The 21348-nt window shown below is 40.3% G+C and overlaps 1 protein-coding gene across 1 annotated transcript in view; it reads left to right on the plus strand.

Annotated features, from left to right (window-relative positions):
• The first annotated feature begins 2568 nt into the window (after nt 1-2568).
• rbpjb (recombination signal binding protein for immunoglobulin kappa J region b) overlaps nt 2569-21348 on the plus strand; it is a 46159-nt gene continuing 27379 nt past the window's right edge. The window contains exon 1 of the mRNA XM_055060247.1: nt 2569-2797. Coding sequence (XP_054916222.1) covers nt 2778-2797 — 20 coding nt within the window. The 5' untranslated portion in view covers nt 2569-2777. The remainder of the gene's footprint in view (nt 2798-21348) is intronic.

The following is a 21348-nucleotide window of genomic DNA, read 5'->3' on the forward strand; positions in this document are numbered from 1 at the left end:
TGGAAAATAATAATCACGATTCTCTTCTTATCTCGGATGATTTTTTTTTCTTTCATAATTCTGGAAATCAGCAAATAGAAATGGTCTTTTAATCATAACTGAGCTAAAACATGAAAATTTGAGCCTGATTCACTGTCAGACAGTGACATAAGAGGTTGTGAGATTTTTTATAAAGTGTATGGGAACATCTGGTTCCACAAAATACAATTGCTTGATAGTTTCTTCCTCTGTATTAGTTATTGAGAGTAACACTACTGCAGCTGAAGGTAGGGAGGCTCACATCTGGATTTTTCTTTTAACAAGGATCATTTTCAAATACTGACTCTGACATTCAAAAAATGTCTCAATCCAATACTTTGGATTGAATCGGGAAGGTGATTGACCTAAAGTTAAATTGGTGTCTAGGTTGACCCACATGCTTCCAGTTGATGAAGAAATATATTTAAATTTTGATGAATATTTCCACATACTTATTTGTTTAAAGAATTTCTGACACATGTATTCAATTGAAGATGAAGGACATATTGCATTTTTCCTCATTTTGTTTTAATGAGGAGATACGTGATTATATTAAGATGTTATGCAACAGGCTGCGTCACTTTTAGCAGGAAAATTATACTTGGCTCTTTGACTTGTACCATGTTGAATCAGCTATGCTCTGTTACATAAAATTTGCTCCAGCATGTGGCACAGTTTCCATTGATTTTCTAACCCATGTATTTAAACAAAAGTGTGCTTACGTTTTTTGTTTTTTTCTCTTTTTCATCTGAGCCAATAAGCAGGTCACCCACTCCACAACTGACAAACGAACACCCTGTCCTTCCATCAGTGTGGTCCCACAAGCTTTTATTTCTTCTTTGAAGTCTGAAAATCTCCAACCAGAAGTCACTTGTTAGGTGAACAAAGATGGCAAACAAATTTAAATGAAGGCCGTGGACCTACATGAAGGTTTACGACTCGCCGGCCCCTCCCAGATAAACAAGAATGGCCTGACCTGTTTTTTGTGGGGATGATTTAACGCACTTACTTTTGGGAATGTAGGCAGACACGCACAGAGGAAGGCTTATAACATCTATGCCACATTTCCAAGCATGATTATTCTAAATAATAGGCTCCTTGTGCTGGTAGCTGAGGTTTGGTGTGGAGGGTGGTCATGGGACTCCCCAATGTGATGGCAATGCACTAATCTGCCTTGTATGGCCCCCTTCACATGTGTTCACACCATTGTTTCCACAGTCTAAACAGGGAGCGCAATGGTACCCAGGGGAATTGTAAATGGGCTGGGTAGAAATCCCTCCATTAATTACCAGTCTTATTTAGAGTCACCAGCCAGTCTAACTCTGGTTTTCAGATTAGTTTACATCGCCCTCTTCGTGTCTGGAGTGACACAAAATAAAGACTAAAAACATGTGCCTATCGAAAAGCAAAGGGGAAAAGAGCTGGAAATTCATATAATATTTGCATCTTACTCAAAAACTGGTTCTATCTCGCTGCTAACGCAGATGGTGACTGTTGTGAAAGAGTCTCAGCTCGGCTTTTTCAAAGTGAGAGAAGTGCTGCGGAGACCGACGTTCACTGCAAAAGTTGCCTCAGGTTGCAGCTGTAAAGAAATGAGATGATTCTCTTTAGTGAAAACAGATGACTAAAAAAAATTAAAATAATAAAAAAATTGCCCTAAAACAAACAAAAAACATTAAAAATGCCAATGATAAACATACAGCAGTAATTCCCTTTTCTGTGTCTTTTGAGGGTGTCTTTTAAGAGGATTTAAGCTTTTTAAAATTAATTTCTGTCCCATTGTTTTATCTGACCAGGACTGCTCATTATGTGGTGTGTATTTAAAAATCACCAAACAAACAGAAGACAAAAGACCCAAGACTGGGGGGCTGCTTTAGCTAGACATTTCCTATACTTTACTTCTATACCTTACAGACTCAGAGTTAGGTGACTAAACAATGCAAGTGAAAGGATGAATTAATCTTTGCATGAGAACTCTCAGGACAACTGACAATTGCCAAGGTTGGCAGAACCAGATCTCAGAACTCAAATATATTTTTACCTTTCACTTTTTTGTGTGTGAAGAAAAATGATGTAGTTGTGACCATCAACATTCTTGTGTACTATTACACAAGGTAATCAATAATTATTACATTGCTGTTTCAAAGATATTAAGTCTAGTCTTACTTTCGATTTTAAGAGCAAATGTCATTTCAAGGTTGTTATATTGTGAGAATTCCTAGTTCAGTGTGTGAAATAATATCACACTGGCTTTAGCAATATGATAATATGTCATGAGAAGACAGGATTCATATCAGAATATGTGCGTGTGTAAGGCCTGGGACCGGTTTTCTCCCTCAAACCGATTGGTGCTGTAATTTATTACCCGGTACACACGTGGGAATAGTATTACAGCGCCACAAGATAAACAACTACTCCACTTCAAGGCATATCTCGCGAGACGAAAAGCCTCCCTCAGTGCTCCCCTATTGTGAGAGTTTTCCAAATCTCGCGTTACCTCTGAAGTTTCCCACGCCTGTTGTTGTGGCGTCTCTGCCCTTTTCGCTCTCTCTCTCTCTTCAGTGTGTTGCTGTTATCCACTGCCTCCCTTCTCCTCCCCCTTCCCCTTTTTTCTCAGTGTTCCTCACCCACCCCTTTTTCTCTCCGTCTCCGTCATCCCTACACCTCCAGTCTGCTTCTGTTGTCTCGGCGGATTGTTGGGCTGTCGGAGAGAGAAGGGATATCGCGAGTATTGGAGTTTTGGTGAGAGTTTGTGGAAGATGGCGCCTGTTGTGACAGGGTGAGTCTGAAGAATCGGGGCTGGCGGTGGGGAATTGAGTTGTGCAGAAAACAACTTACATGGATGAAACGGCTCAGTTTTATGCGCATGCCGTGCTGCTTGTATTTTGTGAAGTGCTTTTCTGATGAGTTGGGTTTTTAGAAAGTCTGCATGTGTTCGAGTGAGGGTGTTTTCCCCCTCTTTGAGCAGTTGCGGGTACTTGCCTGAGCTGACTGTTGTTACCGCGGTGTTTGGCGAGCTAGCCCCCCGCTTAGCGTCACTTCACCCCCGGTGGTCTTTTCTGCCAGACAACGGAGGGCTGTTAGCAGGCTTGCTAGCCCCTGGGGCTAGGCACAGCCAGAAAAAAGCGTGTGCTTTTACATCAATTCAACACCTACACCCCACCTCCTTTCTGTCACAGTTTCACGGGGAAGCAAATTTTTCAGCACTTATATTTTTGTTTTCGTGCTCAGCAGCTAGCCGGGCAGCACGGTTACGAATTGGCTAGCTGTCCGATAACGGACACTTACTACATGAAACACGTTGCTGCTTTGTGGTCTGTGTGTCCTCTTCGTAGTGTTTTAGACCATTTTTTTGTTTATTTCTTTCGCGGTGATATAAAGTAAGTCTTGCATAGCCTGGTAGCTGTGTATATTTTAGTGTGAATCTACAACACACGTTGAATGATGCTTATTTTAAAACAGCAATCTTTTAGTTTCAATTGAAAGTAGCGTCTAACTGCGATCTAAATGTAATGAAAACTATACCTTGGTATTTGTGTGCCTGCATATTCAAAGCTAAGGACAAGTATGGATAATAATCGAAGTTTTATTCAGTTTGTTACTTGTATACTGGTGTAATAGCTACATTGATGCAACAGCTTTCTGAGACTCGACGTTGTTTTTCCTGCTGTCTGTGTGTTCTAGACTGTTTACATAAAATACACAGATTCAGCAAAAGCTTGTTTTAAGCCCATATCAGCATTTATTTTTTTTCACATATTCTTGCGATACTTTTTAAATAGTTATAATTTTAAGCATACATCATAATCTGAAAGATCACTGCAAAAAAAATTGATACCAAAAACATTAATGTTGGGATGAAATTTCGACAGTTGCAGCATTTCAAAGCTGAAATTCTGACAGAGTGGATTCGGCTTGCTTGCTTGTTCAAATGAAACATTAAAGTTATGCCCTGAAGATAACCTATAAACTACTTACAATTATTTATTTATTTATTTATTGAATTTGAACTGGCAATTTGAGCATATTAAAACACACCGAAACACTTGACTTTAGGCACTGCTATTTGGAAACATTTATTACTGACTAATAATAATAAATAAATTCTGCAAACGCAGTTTCGTCGGTCCAGTCTTCAACAAAAAGATCAATCTAACAGGATCGAAAAATGGTAATGAATGATAATTGAGGGTGTGTGTGTATATAATCACTGGAGACTTTTGAAACATTAATCTGTGGTTGCAAATAAAAAGCTATTTTTGAGGGACGACCAGGAGCATAAATACACTTGAGCGATTGATGCAGCCTTGCTGTTCGGAATATACCCATAATAACAACATTTACAGTGACACAGAACACTAGCCATTACTGAGACCTGCCTTATTGAGAAGGTACAAAAAAATAAGGGCTTTATAAACCATTGAGGGATATGTTGTGGACATTTTATTTACCATTTTAGTCAGGTAAAACTTATTTCTCGCTCATGACCAATTTTGAGAACATTTTACGACTCTTAAACTTATTTCCCCCCCCCCTTTTTTTTTTTTTTTTTTTAAGGCAAACTGTAAAATTTTGGAAGTATGATTCATAAATAACATGTAGACATTTTTTGAGATAATTCCCAAGTTCATTCTAAATAAAGAAATACAAGCTTTTGTAAGATTAAGTTCCTATAAATCTTTCCATTAATTAATTTATTCAAAAACACATGTTCTTCGGGTATTTCACAGAGTGAAGAAGCGGATCAATTGTAAAATAAGTGACTTGTTCACATGAGTCTTGCCACAGAAAAGGTTCGGTCTTCATATGTTTACTTGGTTTGATAAATCAGGTCTTCCCAAACATGTCCTAAGTGTCACCCTTAACTCACACACAGTTACAATTACATTTCAAACATCTCAATATAACGTCAGTTTTTTTCTTACTAAGCTAAACCTAACGATAGTCATAGCAGCTGTTCTGACTTCAATCCTGCTGCAGAAATAACTAGGAAACTTATTCAAGTGACCAGTGTTGCAAGACATGGCATTGTTGGTGCTTCGGATGACTCTTTTTCAGTTTGTTGAAGATTTCTCTGAGAAGAGTTGTTATTACTGGGTAAACCGTGGGTTTAAAGCACAAGATTCAGCACAGCGGTAGTACACTTGCGTGAACAAAGTACAGGTTACAGCTCTTCCATAATACCCAACAGCTTGCCTTTGTTGACCCAATGACACCTCAACACGTCCACAATGTTGCAAAGGGGCAAGTTTACCTTGGAAACAGATACAAGTTTACCTTGAAATTTGAATTTCTGAATAACAAAAACACAAAAGTTTACAACAAAACTATTTGGACAAAATGCCTCTATATTAAATAATGTTTGTATTTGAGTAAAATAAAATAAGTGAGAGGAATAAATATGAAATGTGCTTAAACTTACTTAGTCTTCCTTAGTGGGATGTGAGTTCTTTTTTTTAAGCAGAGGAAGTACTACAGTCAAAACAAAATACAGTTTTAATCAGCCTTTACTAAGAAGAGTGACCTTGTTCAGCATAAGAAGACAAGAATTGGACACAAAATGGATATATTTTTTTAAGTAAAATGACATTCACATATTGACAAGTCCCCCTTTCTCCACATTGAAGAAATCATAGGGATCTCATAATGGTTTCATCGTTATTTACACAATACTTCTGAAAAAGTAAATGGTTTTAATTAGAGCTCCGGCTTATAGAGCTGCCAGTAACTTATTCTGTAAGCCTGATGTCAGCCATTTGATTCCATTTGGCAAAAATGCCCCCCCAAAATTGTACTTCCTCCTCGCATTAGTCATATAGCTTCCAATTTTTTGGCTCTGTTGAGGTACTAATCCCTACAGACAGCTCGGTGGGTGACAGACATTTGCAGGGCTGCTAAGAGGTGTGTTTGTGTGTGTGTGTGCGGATGGATAGGAAGCGGGTAGTTTGCGGTGCATGTTCATTTGGGGCTTTCCAGCAGAGCTGGACTGATTTTGGTCGGTGCGTTTTAGAGGGAGGAGGGGGCAGGCAAGAGGGCAGGAGGGTCAGGTCTGGGTGGCTGGCCACCTGTCCAGATGATATCAACAGATTCATGTGTGTTTGACCGTGTTTTCCTGTGAATGAAGTTGGAAAGGAGTGGGGGGTGCTTGGAGGTCAGCGTGGAAGAACAAAATGTTGCGGTTGCTTGTTGGGCTGAGAGGGGTGTAACAGAAAATTAAACCGCCATAAGGATCCTCGTAAAGTCACCGTCGGCCTCGCTCACAGCAACGGTTGGAAACGCCAGACTAGACCTAATCTGTTATTGGTCTGAAGTGGGGGTGCGGGGGCTCCAGCAGTACTGAGTTGTTAATGGGATTACAAGTTCTTGTATGTGTTGCAAATGAATATTTGGTTTTATGTGTGTATATTTTTCCTTAAGTGTCACTCCATTTAATTAGAGCCTGCACTGTTAGCCAGTATTTTTATGTATACTATATTTCTTTGACATTGTTTCCTGCTCTAGCAGACTTCAGTTTTAAGAAAGTGTTTGCGCTTGCCAACTCGATTCGTCATGTTGATGTGGTAAATGTTGAGCGTAAACGGTGACAATGTTCAGATCCGATATATCTGCTCGCAGTCCTGACAGTCATTTTTCTGTGCATGGCATCCTACTATGTCGACATAATATTTTGACAAACTTACAGATTACACTCGTGTTCTTCCACATTTTCACAGTATAATTACAATAAAGTCCGATACTTCTTTTACAGGACTGTATTGTCCGATAGCATTCGTCGGTGTGATGCTATTGCATTCCTCATTTGGAGGAGCTGTGCAGAGAGCAGCTGGAATGATGCTCACTAAATGTTATGATGTTCTAAGCAAAGTGTTAAATTAATGAAGCATGGGAACAGCTTTTTATTGCAGCGTATCTTTGCACGCATTTGGCTGGAATTGCATTGGAAGAGTTGAATTATCAACAAGTACTATCAAAATGTATAGCAAACATGCTAGCAGTAGTCTACTTTTTTTGCAGACTGTTCATTTACCTACACTTTAAAGCCATGGAGTTAGCACATAAATCATATTGATTGTTATTGAAGGATTAAGGAGGGAAATGTCTGTTTTTAAATGACATCACAAGTAGAAAAGCCCAACGATTTCTGTGAATTACAACAGGAAAGTGTGAGTATTTCGAAAAAAGTCATGTGGCTAAATGAGCATGTTGGAAACATTTGACACAGTGTGTGCAGGATTAAAGAGACTGCATAAAATCAGATCGCTCTGGGTTTAAAAAGACAGCCTTTCCTTAAATAACATATTTCCAGCTATGAAAGGCGATTAAAAACGTGGCAGAAAATCAAAACGCTGCACCTGACTTTAATTTACTGAAGCATTTCAATAACATTTTGATAAATTATGTACTGAAGATCATAATGAGATAAATTGGAGGAGTTTTTAAAGACCAAAGTAAACTTGTAAAAAAAAAAAGGATTTTGGTGACAATTACACGGTTTATACATTTGAAGAAAGTGATTAAAACGAAATTTTTTACATAATTGTGCAGTCAGAAGTCTAATTTCTTGGCTCAAAATGGCAATTGTTTTTGTTACAACATGCAGAAAAATATATCCGTTGCAGCAGCATAGAACAGGATCTTTCTCATCTCTGAGTACCGTATTAGTCTGAGCAAATTATGTTTGTACACGCTGTCTAAACTCGCCGGATTCTCGTCCCCTGTGTGCACAACAAGCAAAAGACGAAAATGAAAATAAACAGCATCTACTTTGTGTTTTCCTTTCTGCACGTTGCTTCCTAGCGCAACTGACTGTGCAGTTGAAAGAGCGGCACTGTTCACCTGAGATGATAAAAGCATGAATCACTTATTTCAACACCGCTCCGCCTTCGCTGTGCCCCTCGAGGATGGGATTCCATTTAGCTCAACCCCCTCGCCACACACACGCGCGCATACACACGCACACACACGCACACACACGCACACACACCCCTTCCTCCTGTCAAAAAAAAAATATATTTTTTGTCCAGAAGCCAAGAATTTGCTCTGGTGTAACGACACTAACTCAACGTGTCTTTGCGACACAAACTCGTGTTTTTGTATTTTTTTTTTTTCACCATCAGTGCGGTTCAGGGGGCTTCCGGGGTTGTTTTGATCTGATCTAGCGAGTGTGAGCGGTTACACGTTAAAGCCGATGTGTGTGTGTGCACGTGCGTGCGTTCCCCGGGGTCATCTCCTCTTCCCCGCGTCCCTTTTATAAAAGGAAAGATTCAGAGAGAGCAGCAGATGTCGAAGCGCTGACCTTTATGGTGGCAGAGGCTCAGAGGAGAGTTAAAACACATGCCCACCCAGTTGACCCCCACTGCTCCCCGCCAGCTCGTGTGAACACACAGTCAGCTACTTCACCTGCGGCACTGGAGGGACAGGTAAACATCTGATCTGTGCGTCACCTGAGCATCCTGCAACTCGCTCCAGACGCTGTGAAAATCTTCAAAGTGCGTGTGGCATGTGGGGTTGGGAGTCGGTGCAAAAATCACAAGTGAAAACCACAGGCAAAGCAAATTTGCCATGACAACATTGGGGAGGGGGAATCTATTTAGTTCATACAGTGGGCCATTGTTTTAGGAGTTCATGCATATCTGTTACTTCACATGACCGAACCCCCCACCACCTCCACCTCCTTGAGGCCCGTAGTTTCGTTCAGGTTTCAGATTCGACTTGTTTGGTCAAGTGAAAAAGGGCCTGTTAAAGCACCACACACCCAAGTTGAGTCAGTGTCTTTTATTTTCTGGTTTCCCTGCTACAGCTGTTTGTCTCAGGAGGAACAGCCAGCCAAGCTTCCTTTAGGGGATGTATAAAGTATTTATCCATGTATCCATCTTGGAGACACCCCAGGCGGATAGAAATGCACATTTTTGTGTAATTTGCGTTGGATCGTTGCCAGTTTGGCACTCCTTCAGCCATCTGCTTAAGTGCGCACCCAAACAGATATTGTGACATAGTACAGCGTGTACCTGCACTTTTACTTTTGTACTTGTTGATGCCGCATTTCCATGCATCCAGAGAAGCAAGGAAGCCTTCTGTCGCGATTGGAGGTTCTCTGTTTTTCTTTTTTTTCCTTTTTGTAGACGTTTTGAGAATTTGTTTTTTTTTGGGACAGTTATTCCCTTTGGTTTTGGATGCAACTGGAAAGATTTTGACTCTTACTATTTTTTATTTTTTTTGGACAGTTGTTATGATGCGTAACCAAGGAAACAAGGTATTGTTTTTACAACTGGTAGCAGCTGATTAGCATCACTGAAGTTCAAATAGTACCTGAATTACAACCCTAATACTCAAGGAATTGAAATGGACTCTTCATTGCAGAGAGAGAGGGAGGACATTGACATTTTATTGATCATATTCCTGACTCCAAGGTCTCTCAGCCGGCCTCCTGTTCATACAGCCAGACAGAGATTTGAAGAGGAGTGGCAAAAGCAAGAGGAGTGGATTAGCAATGCTTACCAACAACTTATGGTGTCATCTAGGACATGTTACTGTCTCTGCTGCCTGGATACTGAGCTGTTAGCATGTCATAACATGAATCATCATCAAGTATCATCATTTAGTTTATTTGTTTTGCACATTTTAGCAATGAGGCAGTTCAGTGCTTTTACATTATACAGCATGTTCCAAATTTTTATGCAAATTGGATTTAAGTGTCATAAAGATACAATTTTTTGTTGTGCTATTGAATTTATAGATGGCATTGTGTGTCAGGGCTCTTTGAATAACTATAATGAATTTCAGAGAATTGGGTTGATTAGTTTGTCTGATGAGCTCAATTAAAGGAAATCTACTTGAGGATGTTCCACATTATTAAGCAGGCCACAGGTTTTAAGCAATATGGGAAAGAGAGGATCTCTGCTGATGAAAATCATCAGATAGTGTAATGCCGTATGACAAGGTATGAAAACATTAGAAGTTTAACGAAAACTGAATTGCTATCATACTGTGAAGACATTTGTGGCTGATTTAGAACGAAGATGGGTTTGTACAGTTAAAGGCATAAAGAGGAAGATTTCTGTTAGACAAATTTATCGGATGAAGAGAGCAGCTGTTAAAATGCTCTCTTGAAACTGCTGGTGCCTCTGGAACCTCAAGGTGGAAGAGCCTCCAGAGGCTTGCGGTGCATGAACCTACTATTCGGCCACCACTAACCAGAGCTCACAAGCAGAAAAGGTCGCAGTGGGCCCAGATGTGCATGAAGATTAATTTTCTAACAGACTTGCTCATTGATGACTGCTGTGGAACCTTGGATGATCCAGATGGACGCAGTAGTGGATTGGTGGTGGGCGACCACCACATCCCAACATGGCTGTGACGTCAGCAAGGAGGTGGTGGATCATGCTTTGGGCAGAAACCAAAGCATGGTTTCTGCCCCTTCTGAGTCCCTGAAGGTGTGAAAATGACCTGAGCAAAGTGTGTGGACTTTCTGACTGATCACTTTCGTTCATGGTTCAAAAAAGAAGAGCCGTATCTTCAGTAGCAAAATCATCATCGTGCATGACAATGCACCATGTCCAGCTGCAAGGAATATCACTGTCATTGGTTGCTGTGGGCATAAAAGGGGAGAAACTCATGGTATGGTCACCATCCTCCTCTGACCTGGAGTATCAGAAGATCTGAAGGTGGAATGCAGTTCATATCAAAACAGCAGCTCTGGGAAGGTTTTCTGACATCCTGCAACAAAATTCAAACAGAAAGTTTCCACAAACTCACAAGTTCAATGGATGCAAGAATTGTGCAAGTGATACCGAAGAAGGGCTCCTGTGTTAGCATGTAACTCGGTCTGTTACGATGTTTTGGATTGAAATAGCTTTTGATTTTAGTACATGTGAGCACTTAATGCTGCACATTCAAAGAATGACCGTTTGTGGTTCTTTACAAGCCATAAAATGTTTAGAAAATCTGCTGTGCATAACAATTTGGAACAGAGCATTTTGAGTTTTTTATTTTTGAAAAAAAAAAAAAACTCTTCTTTTGGGGAGCTTTGTTTAAGAAAATCTGAGAAAATATCACTTGCATAATAAATTGGAACACTGTGTAAAAAATAAACCTTAAAACACTTGCATTGCAGTGGCAGACTAAAAAATATGACATTCAATTTCCCTTCGGAATCAATAAAGTATTATTAAATTTAAATACAAACCTCCTGATGAATTGTTCTGTTGTGAAGGTGATGCAAGAACAAAGTTTCTTTGTTTGAACACATCCTTACCGATAAATACAATTTATACCCCTGATTTGAAACCTGATTATGATGTTGTTATGCCAGTTTTCCAGACATCCAGCTCTAGATGGCGTTAAAAAACTTAGAATGTTAGTATAAATTTGCACAGAAAAGAACATTTGTGCATCTGTGCTAAGAAGCTTTATAGGCGTGCGGTAAGGATGGTGTTGAACAATTTAAGGCAGAACTTGAAGACTTTGTGGCTTTTAAAAGCAGACCTGGCCTCAAGTCCTCTCTCTGTGTTGCTGTTGGCGTCTGCTTCATCGCTTGCTTCAGACAGAAAACCAACAAGTCAGCACAGTGGAAGCATTCAGCTCTGCATTGACTCTTGTTTTGAAATTCTTCTTTGACTTTCCTACATTCAGCCTCAGCTTCCAGCAGCGTTTCCTCGTGCAGTAATGGCAGCGGACCTCCCCGTTCCCCATCCTCTGCTACTTTGCTGTTTTACAGTGATTAATCTCACCAGGGGGATGGCACTTTCTACTCTGTCAGCAGTTTTTGCCCCCGTCATCCCTCCGCATTCAGGATGTTTCATTCACAAAACTCGTCTGGCTCCGTTCGCTTTCACCCTCCCCTCTGCAGACTTTTCTCTTGCGTACTTCCTATGTTGGAGCTGCTGACACGGAGAGGGGAAAACAGCCTAAAGAAGAAGTGTGTGATTATCTATTTTATCAAACACATCCAAGAAAGCATACTCTCTTTCTCCCTGTTGAATATTACGTTATTTTCAGTTCAACTCCAGCGTCTGGAGTTGTGGCGCCTTTGTTCGCGTCCTAATGTCGGCAGACAATGACACGGGCCCTGTAAAACATTCACAGAAAGGCGCTAAATATACATAGGATCTCCCGTGTTGGGAAAACCCCTGACGACACCACCTCGGAGCTGCGAGCAACTGCCACTGTTGCTGCCCAAGATAAGAGGGGAGGGGTGAAGCAGTAAGCCAGCAAATGCTAAATCTTACGCAAACAAGGTTTACTGCCCCCGGGGCAGTTGGTGGCATCGTATGTTTGTCGATGGCCGCGATACTGACCCACGACTGATCTATTTTAAGGGTGTTTTTTTTTTGCTCCTTTTCATTGCAATCTTTTGCAATCTTAGTAATGGGCGACTGGAAATGTACACACTTCAGATTTCACACCAAATTTCATGTGTATTTTTTTTTTTTGGGGGGGGCAGGGATTTTAGGTGAACAAACCAAAGTCAAACAAAAAAATAATTGTGGTTTATTTTAGTCTAATGTGGAAGAAAATTGACTCTACCCTGAACAGACAAGATGTGTGGTGAAAACATTATGCTGTGGGGGAGATTTATTAAATTTCTTGGCAAAAACAGAAGGTGGTGATCTTTATTTATGCGTTCATGGAACAAATATCAAAGTGAAATCTATTGAGACAATGATAAAAAGAAATTCTTCACGATTAATAGGCGATACGATAAAAGTCAACACCTATTGCAAAGAATACTGCTTTTATTCTACCAGCTACAAAAGCAGCTAATTGCAGTTTTATTTGTCAAGAAAAAAGTTTCCCAACCATGTATCGTTTGTTTCCTTACCAATAATCCAATAGCATCTATTGAACAATTATGCAAACTCCCAATAAAATGTGTCTGCAGCTATGAAATCAGGTCAAATCCAGTCTTTTTTGCAGCTCTGCTGCTTATTTTCCAAGTATGATATTCTCCAAAATAGCAGTGCATATTTGCCTTTTTTTTTCTAGCTCAAAAAATCATATTTCAGCCTGTGACTTCTGTGAGCCCGCCTCCATTGAGACCGCTGCTGGCATCAGTCCAGGCAAGTGATGGCAGCCCTGGGGTGAGATTAGCGAGCCTGCGTTCTCCTTTCTCCTCTGTAAAAAGTAAGAGCGCAACAAGGGGAGTTATCAAGTGTCATGAAAATGCAGCAGAAAGGAAAAAAAAAAGAACAGTAGGAAAGGAGGCTGAGATTCCAGGAAGGGAAAGCTGTTATCTGCAAAATGTTTTCTTCGCATTGTCTTGCTTGTTTAACCGAGGCCGGCGGAGACTTTTGACTCAAGAATCCGCCTGGTGGCATTCCTGTGGCTGTTGACGTCACGAGGGTTTCTGGCCTTTTGCTGTAGAATCACAATGAAAGCAGTGGACGTGTGTGCTGTTCTGTAAAAATGTCTGATTGTGGTTGAGCAAACAATGCCCTTTTCTTCCCTTTTCTTTTCAAACTTAATGAGAGGGTTTGTTTATGTTGTGGTTGATCGTCTTGCACTTGCGGCCGCGGCCTGATGCTGCCGTCTACTGTTTCAGAGGGTTTTGAAGTGCTGCTGGGGGAATGTATGTGGGGTTTCAGATGAGCTCATGGAAGGAAGCTGACCTGGTTTAGAATCCTCTGGTTTTTCCCAAAGAAGCCATCCAAAGAATGAACAAGATACTGATTTCGCGTGCGCCACATTGATGCATTCGAAATGTTTGCATCAAAATCGTGCGGATGTGGGGGATCATTTCTGAATTGGCTCACGTAACTTTGATTTTTTGTTGTTGTTTTTCTCCCCTTCAAAGATAGCGCAGTTTGAAGAGAAACAAGCAGCAGGAACAACATCCTCCCTCCCCATCATGAAACCAGACAGTCGCCTTGAGCCGACATACTCATTGCTAAACTGCACATATACACAAAAACACAGTGCGGTCTCAACATTTGGTTTGGTTTGCTTCGGATCGTCTCTCAGCATGTGGGCTAAAGGTCACTCTCCCGCTCTCTGGCTCTGCCAGGAATTTTTCTTTTCTTTTCTCTCTCTTCTTCTCGCTCTCTCTCGTCTCTCTCTTGACTGCAGTTCAGTCAGTGCCTTTGTGGCAAGGGCAGGGCAAAACGGTGGTCACTTTGATAAATGCCCAGAAACTGTGGCTAAATTTAGGCTCTCGCTGTCTTGGAGAGCTGCAACAGTGTTAAATCATTTCAGATATTTGGCAGAATAAGCAGATATGTTGGATGTCGTTTCCTTTTTAGCGTTTGCAATTAATCTGCTTAAATCCGCACCGGAGAGCTTAATGCCAAAATCAAAAAAGGAAAAAATGTACTCTGTAATAAAAGTGCAACAAATCATGATTTATTAATTCTATTTTTGTTCAAAGTTAACTTTTGTACGGTGATCAATACTGAATTTTGGTGATGGTACATATTGTAACATACTAAACTTCAGTACAATAATACATAGAACTGAATAAAAATATCAAATACACCCACATTTAAATTACTATGTTTGGCTTTAGGGACCCCAAACATAGTAATTTGCTAATACTCACAGTAGAAGACATTTTTATTAATGTGGCTCTTGAGCGGCATTACGAAAGCCTGATTTACAGCCAATCATTGCAAAGAAAAAAACAAATATTGCTCCTGGATTGGCTTCTTTGATGTTATATGTCTCTTAGGCCAGCTGGTTTGCAGTGTGCAGCAGCAGGTATGGGAGGGGCTGTCTGGTTTGTTATTACTTAGTGAAAACTCCAGTCGCTCCGATCCTTTCTGACATTTAGTGTTTGATTGATTTAATAATTTCTCCAGTCAAGTTTCTTGTTTTTTCAAGATTAATCTCTGTCAAGTTTTTCTGTTTAACTTTGAGAAGTGAGAAAACTGTCCACCATGTGTTCCTTGGTTTTTTTATTTTTTTTTCCCCCCTTCTCAATAGAAATGGAATCAGCTCGGGCCTGAAACGATTAATCGATTGTTGAAAGAATCGCCAGTTGATTCAGTCGTCGATGAATTGTTTGCTGGAGTGTACAGACTCAAAAACAGGACATTTGCAGAGAGAACAACACAGTGAGAGCAGCAATTGAGCCAGAACTTTACGAAAAGCCGACATAGATTTAATAGATTTTATGTTTAACACAAAAAAATTAGTAAATATTTTTTAAGCTAAAGCTAAAGAAAAGCTGTTCTTGCATTTCTGTCAAAACAATGTTATTTTAAAAAAACAATTTATTTGCATATTTTAATTTATTTATAATATTGTGCCAAAAAGGTTTCAAAGATCAATTGAAATCTCTGCAGAATGTTCCAATCTTTTGTCTGAGTGAAATATCAAAATACTTCTAATCACCAATCCACCTTCTCTTGCATTTCTTACACCTGCACATGTATTATTATCCCCGAGTAGATCATGAAAGTAGATCCCTGAGCAGATCCACTACCCGGCTGCCGCACCAAAGGCGGTTTTCTTCCCGACCAGGAGCCGCCGTAGTACTGTTGTGGTTGACGCAGCGTCCTCATTTCCCCCTGGGTTGGTTCTTGTTTAGAAGTGAGTCATCAACTCTGTAGAGAGAGTGAGTGGCGGGGACGAGGGTGGTGGTGGAACGAGGAGGGGGGGTTCATTCAAGGTTCAGATCTCCGTTGTGTCGTTTCATGTCATCTCTTTCCTCTCTCCCCTCCTTCCCGTCCCAGTCCGGTATTGGTTTGCAGTCTGTCGCTTGATCATCAGCATCTGATTCTGTGCGGTTAGATTGTGTGCTGTGTGACATGCTTTTTTTTTCTCTCTCCCTGCGGCTTCTAATACTTTCAGTGTGTAAATATGGCATATTTTTCGGCTCAGATATTTTGCATATCAGCATCATCTGGTTTTCATCAGGTTTTAAAATTAGCAGGATTCATAGGCAGTCTAGAAACAAATGAAATCTGGTCGAGCTGTTTTTCCAGACAAGTATGAAAACCATAAGTGCTTGGGAAAAATATTTCCTTATACCGTAAAAGTGTCCTTCCTCTATCATTCCTTCCTCATGTCCTCTTTGCCCTTCCTTCCCTGTAGCTGAAATCTTAGACTTGTGTAAATCTTTAACATTCCCTTCAGGGGAGTTTTAGACCATTCTTTGCAGTTTTGATTCTGTTCATTAAGTTAATATTTTGTTATGATTGGGCTGTGGTAACAACATGATTTATGTGTTTATGCTCCTGTATTTGAGTACACAGAGTAGTTATTGTTCAACTTAACAATTGTTGGTTGTCACGGTCCTGAGGCAGCAAAACGTGTCCAAGAAATGCACGCTTTCTAACAATTTTGCGTCATAGTTGGTATTAAAGCTAATATTTTGTCTAATTTTTGCTGCAGAATTCAAAAGTCCTTCATAAAGGACTTTTGAATGTCCTTTTTGAATGTTCTTTTTAGAAAAAACCTTTTTGATGGCGTCTGTAAACGAAGAAAAAGCCTCCAGTTGCTTTTATTTTCTCTGAGGGTTACATGATCTAATCTCTGGGTAAACGCATAGTAATGCCAAGATGAGAAGTTTAAATATTTTACCTAATTTGTTGTTTCAGATGCAGTCCTAAAATGTTTGGAAAGTGCTCTTCTAAAGCAAAACTGTTAAGCAGAAGTTACTTTTGAAGATCAATGCTGTTGACTTTCAAACACTTTTGAATTCTCCAGATTAGAAAACTCCTGAAACCTCCACTTTTATAAATGTGCTTCTTTCTCCCCTTTTTTGGCTCTGCTCTGATCCTTACTGCTCCTTTTAGAGAGTGTGTACCATATTTTTTATGATCTCCACTTTCCTCTGCTCTTTATTGTGGGTAATTTGAGAGAAACCCTTTTGCAGTCTTGGGTCATGGTGGCCATTTAGTGACTTAACATTTCTTTGCTTTAACTGGATATTTTGTTAATTATACTTGGTGTACAGTTGCTTGCACAAGAGCTATCCCTGAAGACTGGACATGGTTTTGTCGAAATAAACACAATCTTTTTCATGATAAAATTGATGTTGTGCAAGAAGAAAGTTGAAGCTTGTTTTTTTATGTTTGAAATTAATGAAAGATGTGAAGGTGTTGCCTAAAACAGATGCAAGTAAAGTTACACTTTTCAGCCTGACTTAAAACTAAGTCCCTGTTGGAAGGGAAGTGCTGTTACTCTGCACATTGATGCCATTGTGGTGTTGATTTGTTTTTCTTTTTTTACCCAAGGCAAATCAGTTGAAAAGCTCTCAACAGCAGCATGGCTGAATAGGAAGTGGATTTTCTGAAACCTGAGAGGAGCCTGACGGCATGCTGCACTTTAAAATTATGCAAAACCGTACATGATGATGCTCAAATATAGAAGTGGCACAGTGTTCAGGGTGACCAACAAGTACGCCTTCTTCTGGCATACTTTGTTGCATCTGCAGACCTGTGTCGGGTGTTTAAATCACACCTGTGTGATTAAGTAAGGGAATTCTTTTGGAAGAACAACACTCATGACCTTGAACTTTTTTCACATTTTAGTCACTTCATAGCCACATATGGCAGTACACTTTTATTTTTGATAAATGATAAAATACATGAAGCCTATAAGGTCACTGTTGTGGGGTTGCAGAGATCCACATTTTGGTTACAGGAATATGTTGACAGGACAATTTTCAAGCCATTCAGTTTGCAGTTTTTACAAATGATCCACGAGACTGAAAACATGTGGAAGAAGGTGAGGTCAGACCAAAGTTTTACATCTTCCGATTCTGGGTGATACAGATTCTGCTTTTTGTTTTGTTGCCCGAAAAGTCTCTTAGTAGCTTTGTCTCCCTTAGTTGTTATACTGCACTTTGTGTTGATTTATCACTCAAAATTCAAATAGAATATATAGACTTTTTCAAGGTGCTATTATTGTTAGTCGTTTCTGTGGAAAATTAATCTCGAGCGTCTTGTTGTGGTAGCTAGGTACTTTGGGTTTTGCAAAAAATATAAATAAATAAAATAAAGTAATTGATGAATGGTGCTGTGTTTATGTGCAAGTGCAGGTTGGCTAAATGGCGCGCACTGGAAATGTCATTACTTTATTTTCAGAGCGTATACGCTGCAGTGGAGCTTCTACTTGTTCCAGCCTCGGAGCCAGATTACACTCATTAAAGCATGGAGCTGGTGTGCAAGTGAGCGTGCGTCTCGAGGTCTTATTGATTGTGTGCCAGGCCAAGATGAGTATTTAAAAAAGTCTGTCCTGAGTGCTCCATATGGAGGGTTGATGTCGGAGAGTGTGGTCAAGAGGGGGAGAGGCGGAGGAAAGGAAAATGAAGGAAGAGAGGAAAGAAGGACGAGGAGACCTTCTCTTTTTTCTTTTTTTTTTTCTTCTTCTGGGCTTTGCTGCCTCTGTCATTAAGCTCTCCCATGTCAAAGACAGATGGAGCAGTTTGTGTGTGTATGCGCATGCCTTTTGAGTGCAGGGCGACGTGACCCACCCACGATTGCACACACAAACACACACACACACCATTGATCGCTGCCTTTTATCCTACCCCTGGTGGAGACGTCTCTGGGCACCTAAGACCTCCACCATCTGCAGTAACTCAACCTTGAGGGTCTGTCGGCTCATCAGCAGCACCGTACCACATTCAATATATTCAAGGGAAAATTGAGATTCTGATCACTTAATCATTTTTAAGTCTTGAGCAAAAGGACATTTAACTTTATCTTTTGTGGCACCATGTTGCTGTAACCTCAATAGAGACACGCTAGTAGGCCTGGGCAGTAGAACTATATCCATCGCGATAGACACAAGATGAATAGGAATAAAAATACATCTGATGGACTGTTCTACAAATTCACTGAACTCTGATTCAGAACCTCAGTCAGGTTCTGGGTCAGAAAACCTGAGTGTGTTAGCCTACAGCTAATTTAACACACCAGCTGTAGGGGATGTAGGCAGAGGAAAGGCCATTGGCCCAGCTAAGAAAGGTCAGTGGCATAAACTAAAATACTCGCTATTTGGTTACCTAGGAACAACTTTTGTGTAACATAGAGTAACAACTTCATGTTGCTCCCAACATACTAGGCCGTGCTTAATGTCGGATGCAAAGCAGACATCTACAAAAGTAAATCTTTACAACCACGGATGCATACTTTATGTCGAACTGATTCGCAGAGGGAACAGCTTATTGAGAAGCGGTGTTCACATCGATCTGTTCGTATGCGACACAGAGATGATGATGATGATGATGATGTTGAGTCGGTCCAACCGGTCGGAAGTACGCGTAGTGTAACTTCCACTCTCTGTGCAGCGCTAATATTTGTGAGCTGGCTGCCCTGGTGGAGAAGAACTGGGGCTATGCGCCCAGCCACATCATCAAACATGAAGTACCCATTAGAGTTGTGGGAAATTCCAGAATTTGTTACGAGAAATGTAGGCAATCGGTATGCTTCACTTTGAAATCTCAATTGTTTGCTGACTGTTGGTGACCCACAGCATTTGTACACACAGTACACACACAGGAGCAGTTTTATGTTTTGACACTGTGCCACATAACTGCTTAAAAATAAAATACAAATTGGAGTGGAGTGAAAGGAGAAGATGGGAATAAAAGCTCAAGAGATGATTGTGGACAAAAGAGGAATGGTCACGTCACTAACTTGCAGTATTTTGGATATTGAACAACAAGCTAATCAGTAAGTATCAATATTGGCTGATATTAAATGCTAATATTGTGATACATTTTTATGTCCAGGTTGCCCAGCCCTAATCCCAAGATCTTTTTAGTCTTGTTCCAGATGAGTGTTTTTTTTCCATAATAGTTTTGGGCACATTTTCCATGAAAAGCTGTGTTTGACACCAGCAAAGATTGTTAGTTTAAGTTTGAGTTGGTCAGTGGTGGGAAGTTGAACAAATTTTTCTTGGTTTGCTCAGACCAAAGGTCAACTGGTGACCATCAAACTCCACAAACAGCATCGTTGTTCTCAGTTTTATAGTGCTTACATAAAAGTCGATGAACAACTGGCAATAATGTTCTAATTTCTTCATTTTCCATGAAAAAGTATCTATCAAGAAACTGGCAGAGCAGAAAGACTCCAGCTCCAGTGATTGCAATCCTCATGTCAGCCAGCAGCACCTGAAGCGGAGCACGGATAACGGTGTTGGCGTGGTGAGGGTTCAGCTTTAGGTCACTAATTCTAAAACATTTTATTATTTAGAAAGAAAAAAAATAAAAGGTGCTTGCTACTTCTGTCACATGCTGATATTCAGGCATGACTTTGCTAAGAGGCAAGACTCTCACAACATTTGTAGCAGCGCTGCCCTCCTCGGCCCTTGCAGGCTGCTACAAACTGTTGGCACTTGCCAAGGCAGCAGTGCCAAGCACAGAGCGAGCCTCCAGCTCCAGCAATCGCCCCGTTACTGTCTGGGGGAGTGTCTGTCCACTCCTCCTTTATTTATATCAGTTTCTTTGTCCTCATTTGCACCCTGCTTTTCAAATGTGAATCCAGATTTGACTCGGAATGAAAAGTTATTCATTTTTTTGTGTTTTATCGTTTTTATTATTTTCAACGATTAAATTTCTGCCTTTAAGATATGTGTGTGTGTAACACACTAGCTTTAGGCTACACAGAAAAAAACGTAAGTGTAGCAGAGGAAGTGTGTGTGTATGTGTGTATTATAGAGAAAGCCTGTTGTTTATGCTTGAAGTGTGTTAGAGCTGTGCAGTAGTGTATGTGTGTGTGTGTGTGTGTGTGTCTGTGTGTGTGTTTGAAGCTGTGACATCAGTATGCAGGTATTTCTCAACAGACTGCCAGGACTAATGCAGCCAATAGGCTCCTATTTCCAAATTTCTTTCACTAACACGCACATCAAGTTGCTTGGTGAGACTTGTTGTTTCTTTTCTCTCTTTTCTCTCTCTCTCTGCTGACTCTGGGAAGCTTTAAAAACACGTAGGAACAGCATCTGAACCTCAGCCTGTTATTGCCTTTCAGATTCTGCAGATTTTTTGTTTTGGGGCAGGGTTGGGATGAGCAGGCCCTACAAGGCAAAATTGAGCCCATTTAGAGGACTGTTTTTTTTTTTTTTTAATAACTCATGAACCGAGTGAACCGGGAAAAGCTTAAAGAAAACGCATCACAGGAGAAAAAGATCATTTATCTAAACTGTTTGGTTAATTTTTCTTTCTTGGTTGTGTTCCGACTCTAACGTAATATCCGCATCTGGACGGATGTCAGTAACTCACGTTTCTTTTTGTCACCTCTGAAAACTAGTTTGTTCAGTTTCAGATTTATGCCTGTGATATTCTTTATCATCCTCTTTGTATTCTTCTGTATTGTCAGGAATGTCATCGTCAGCGAAGTGCCATTCAGCTGTCATTCATTACGCTCATTCAAACTAACATTTTTA

The sequence above is a fragment of the Poeciliopsis prolifica genome, unplaced genomic scaffold (assembly GCF_027474105.1).
Source record: "Poeciliopsis prolifica strain line A6 unplaced genomic scaffold, Auburn_PproV2 SCAFFOLD058, whole genome shotgun sequence".
In the NCBI taxonomy this organism is placed as follows: domain Eukaryota; kingdom Metazoa; phylum Chordata; class Actinopteri; order Cyprinodontiformes; family Poeciliidae; genus Poeciliopsis; species Poeciliopsis prolifica.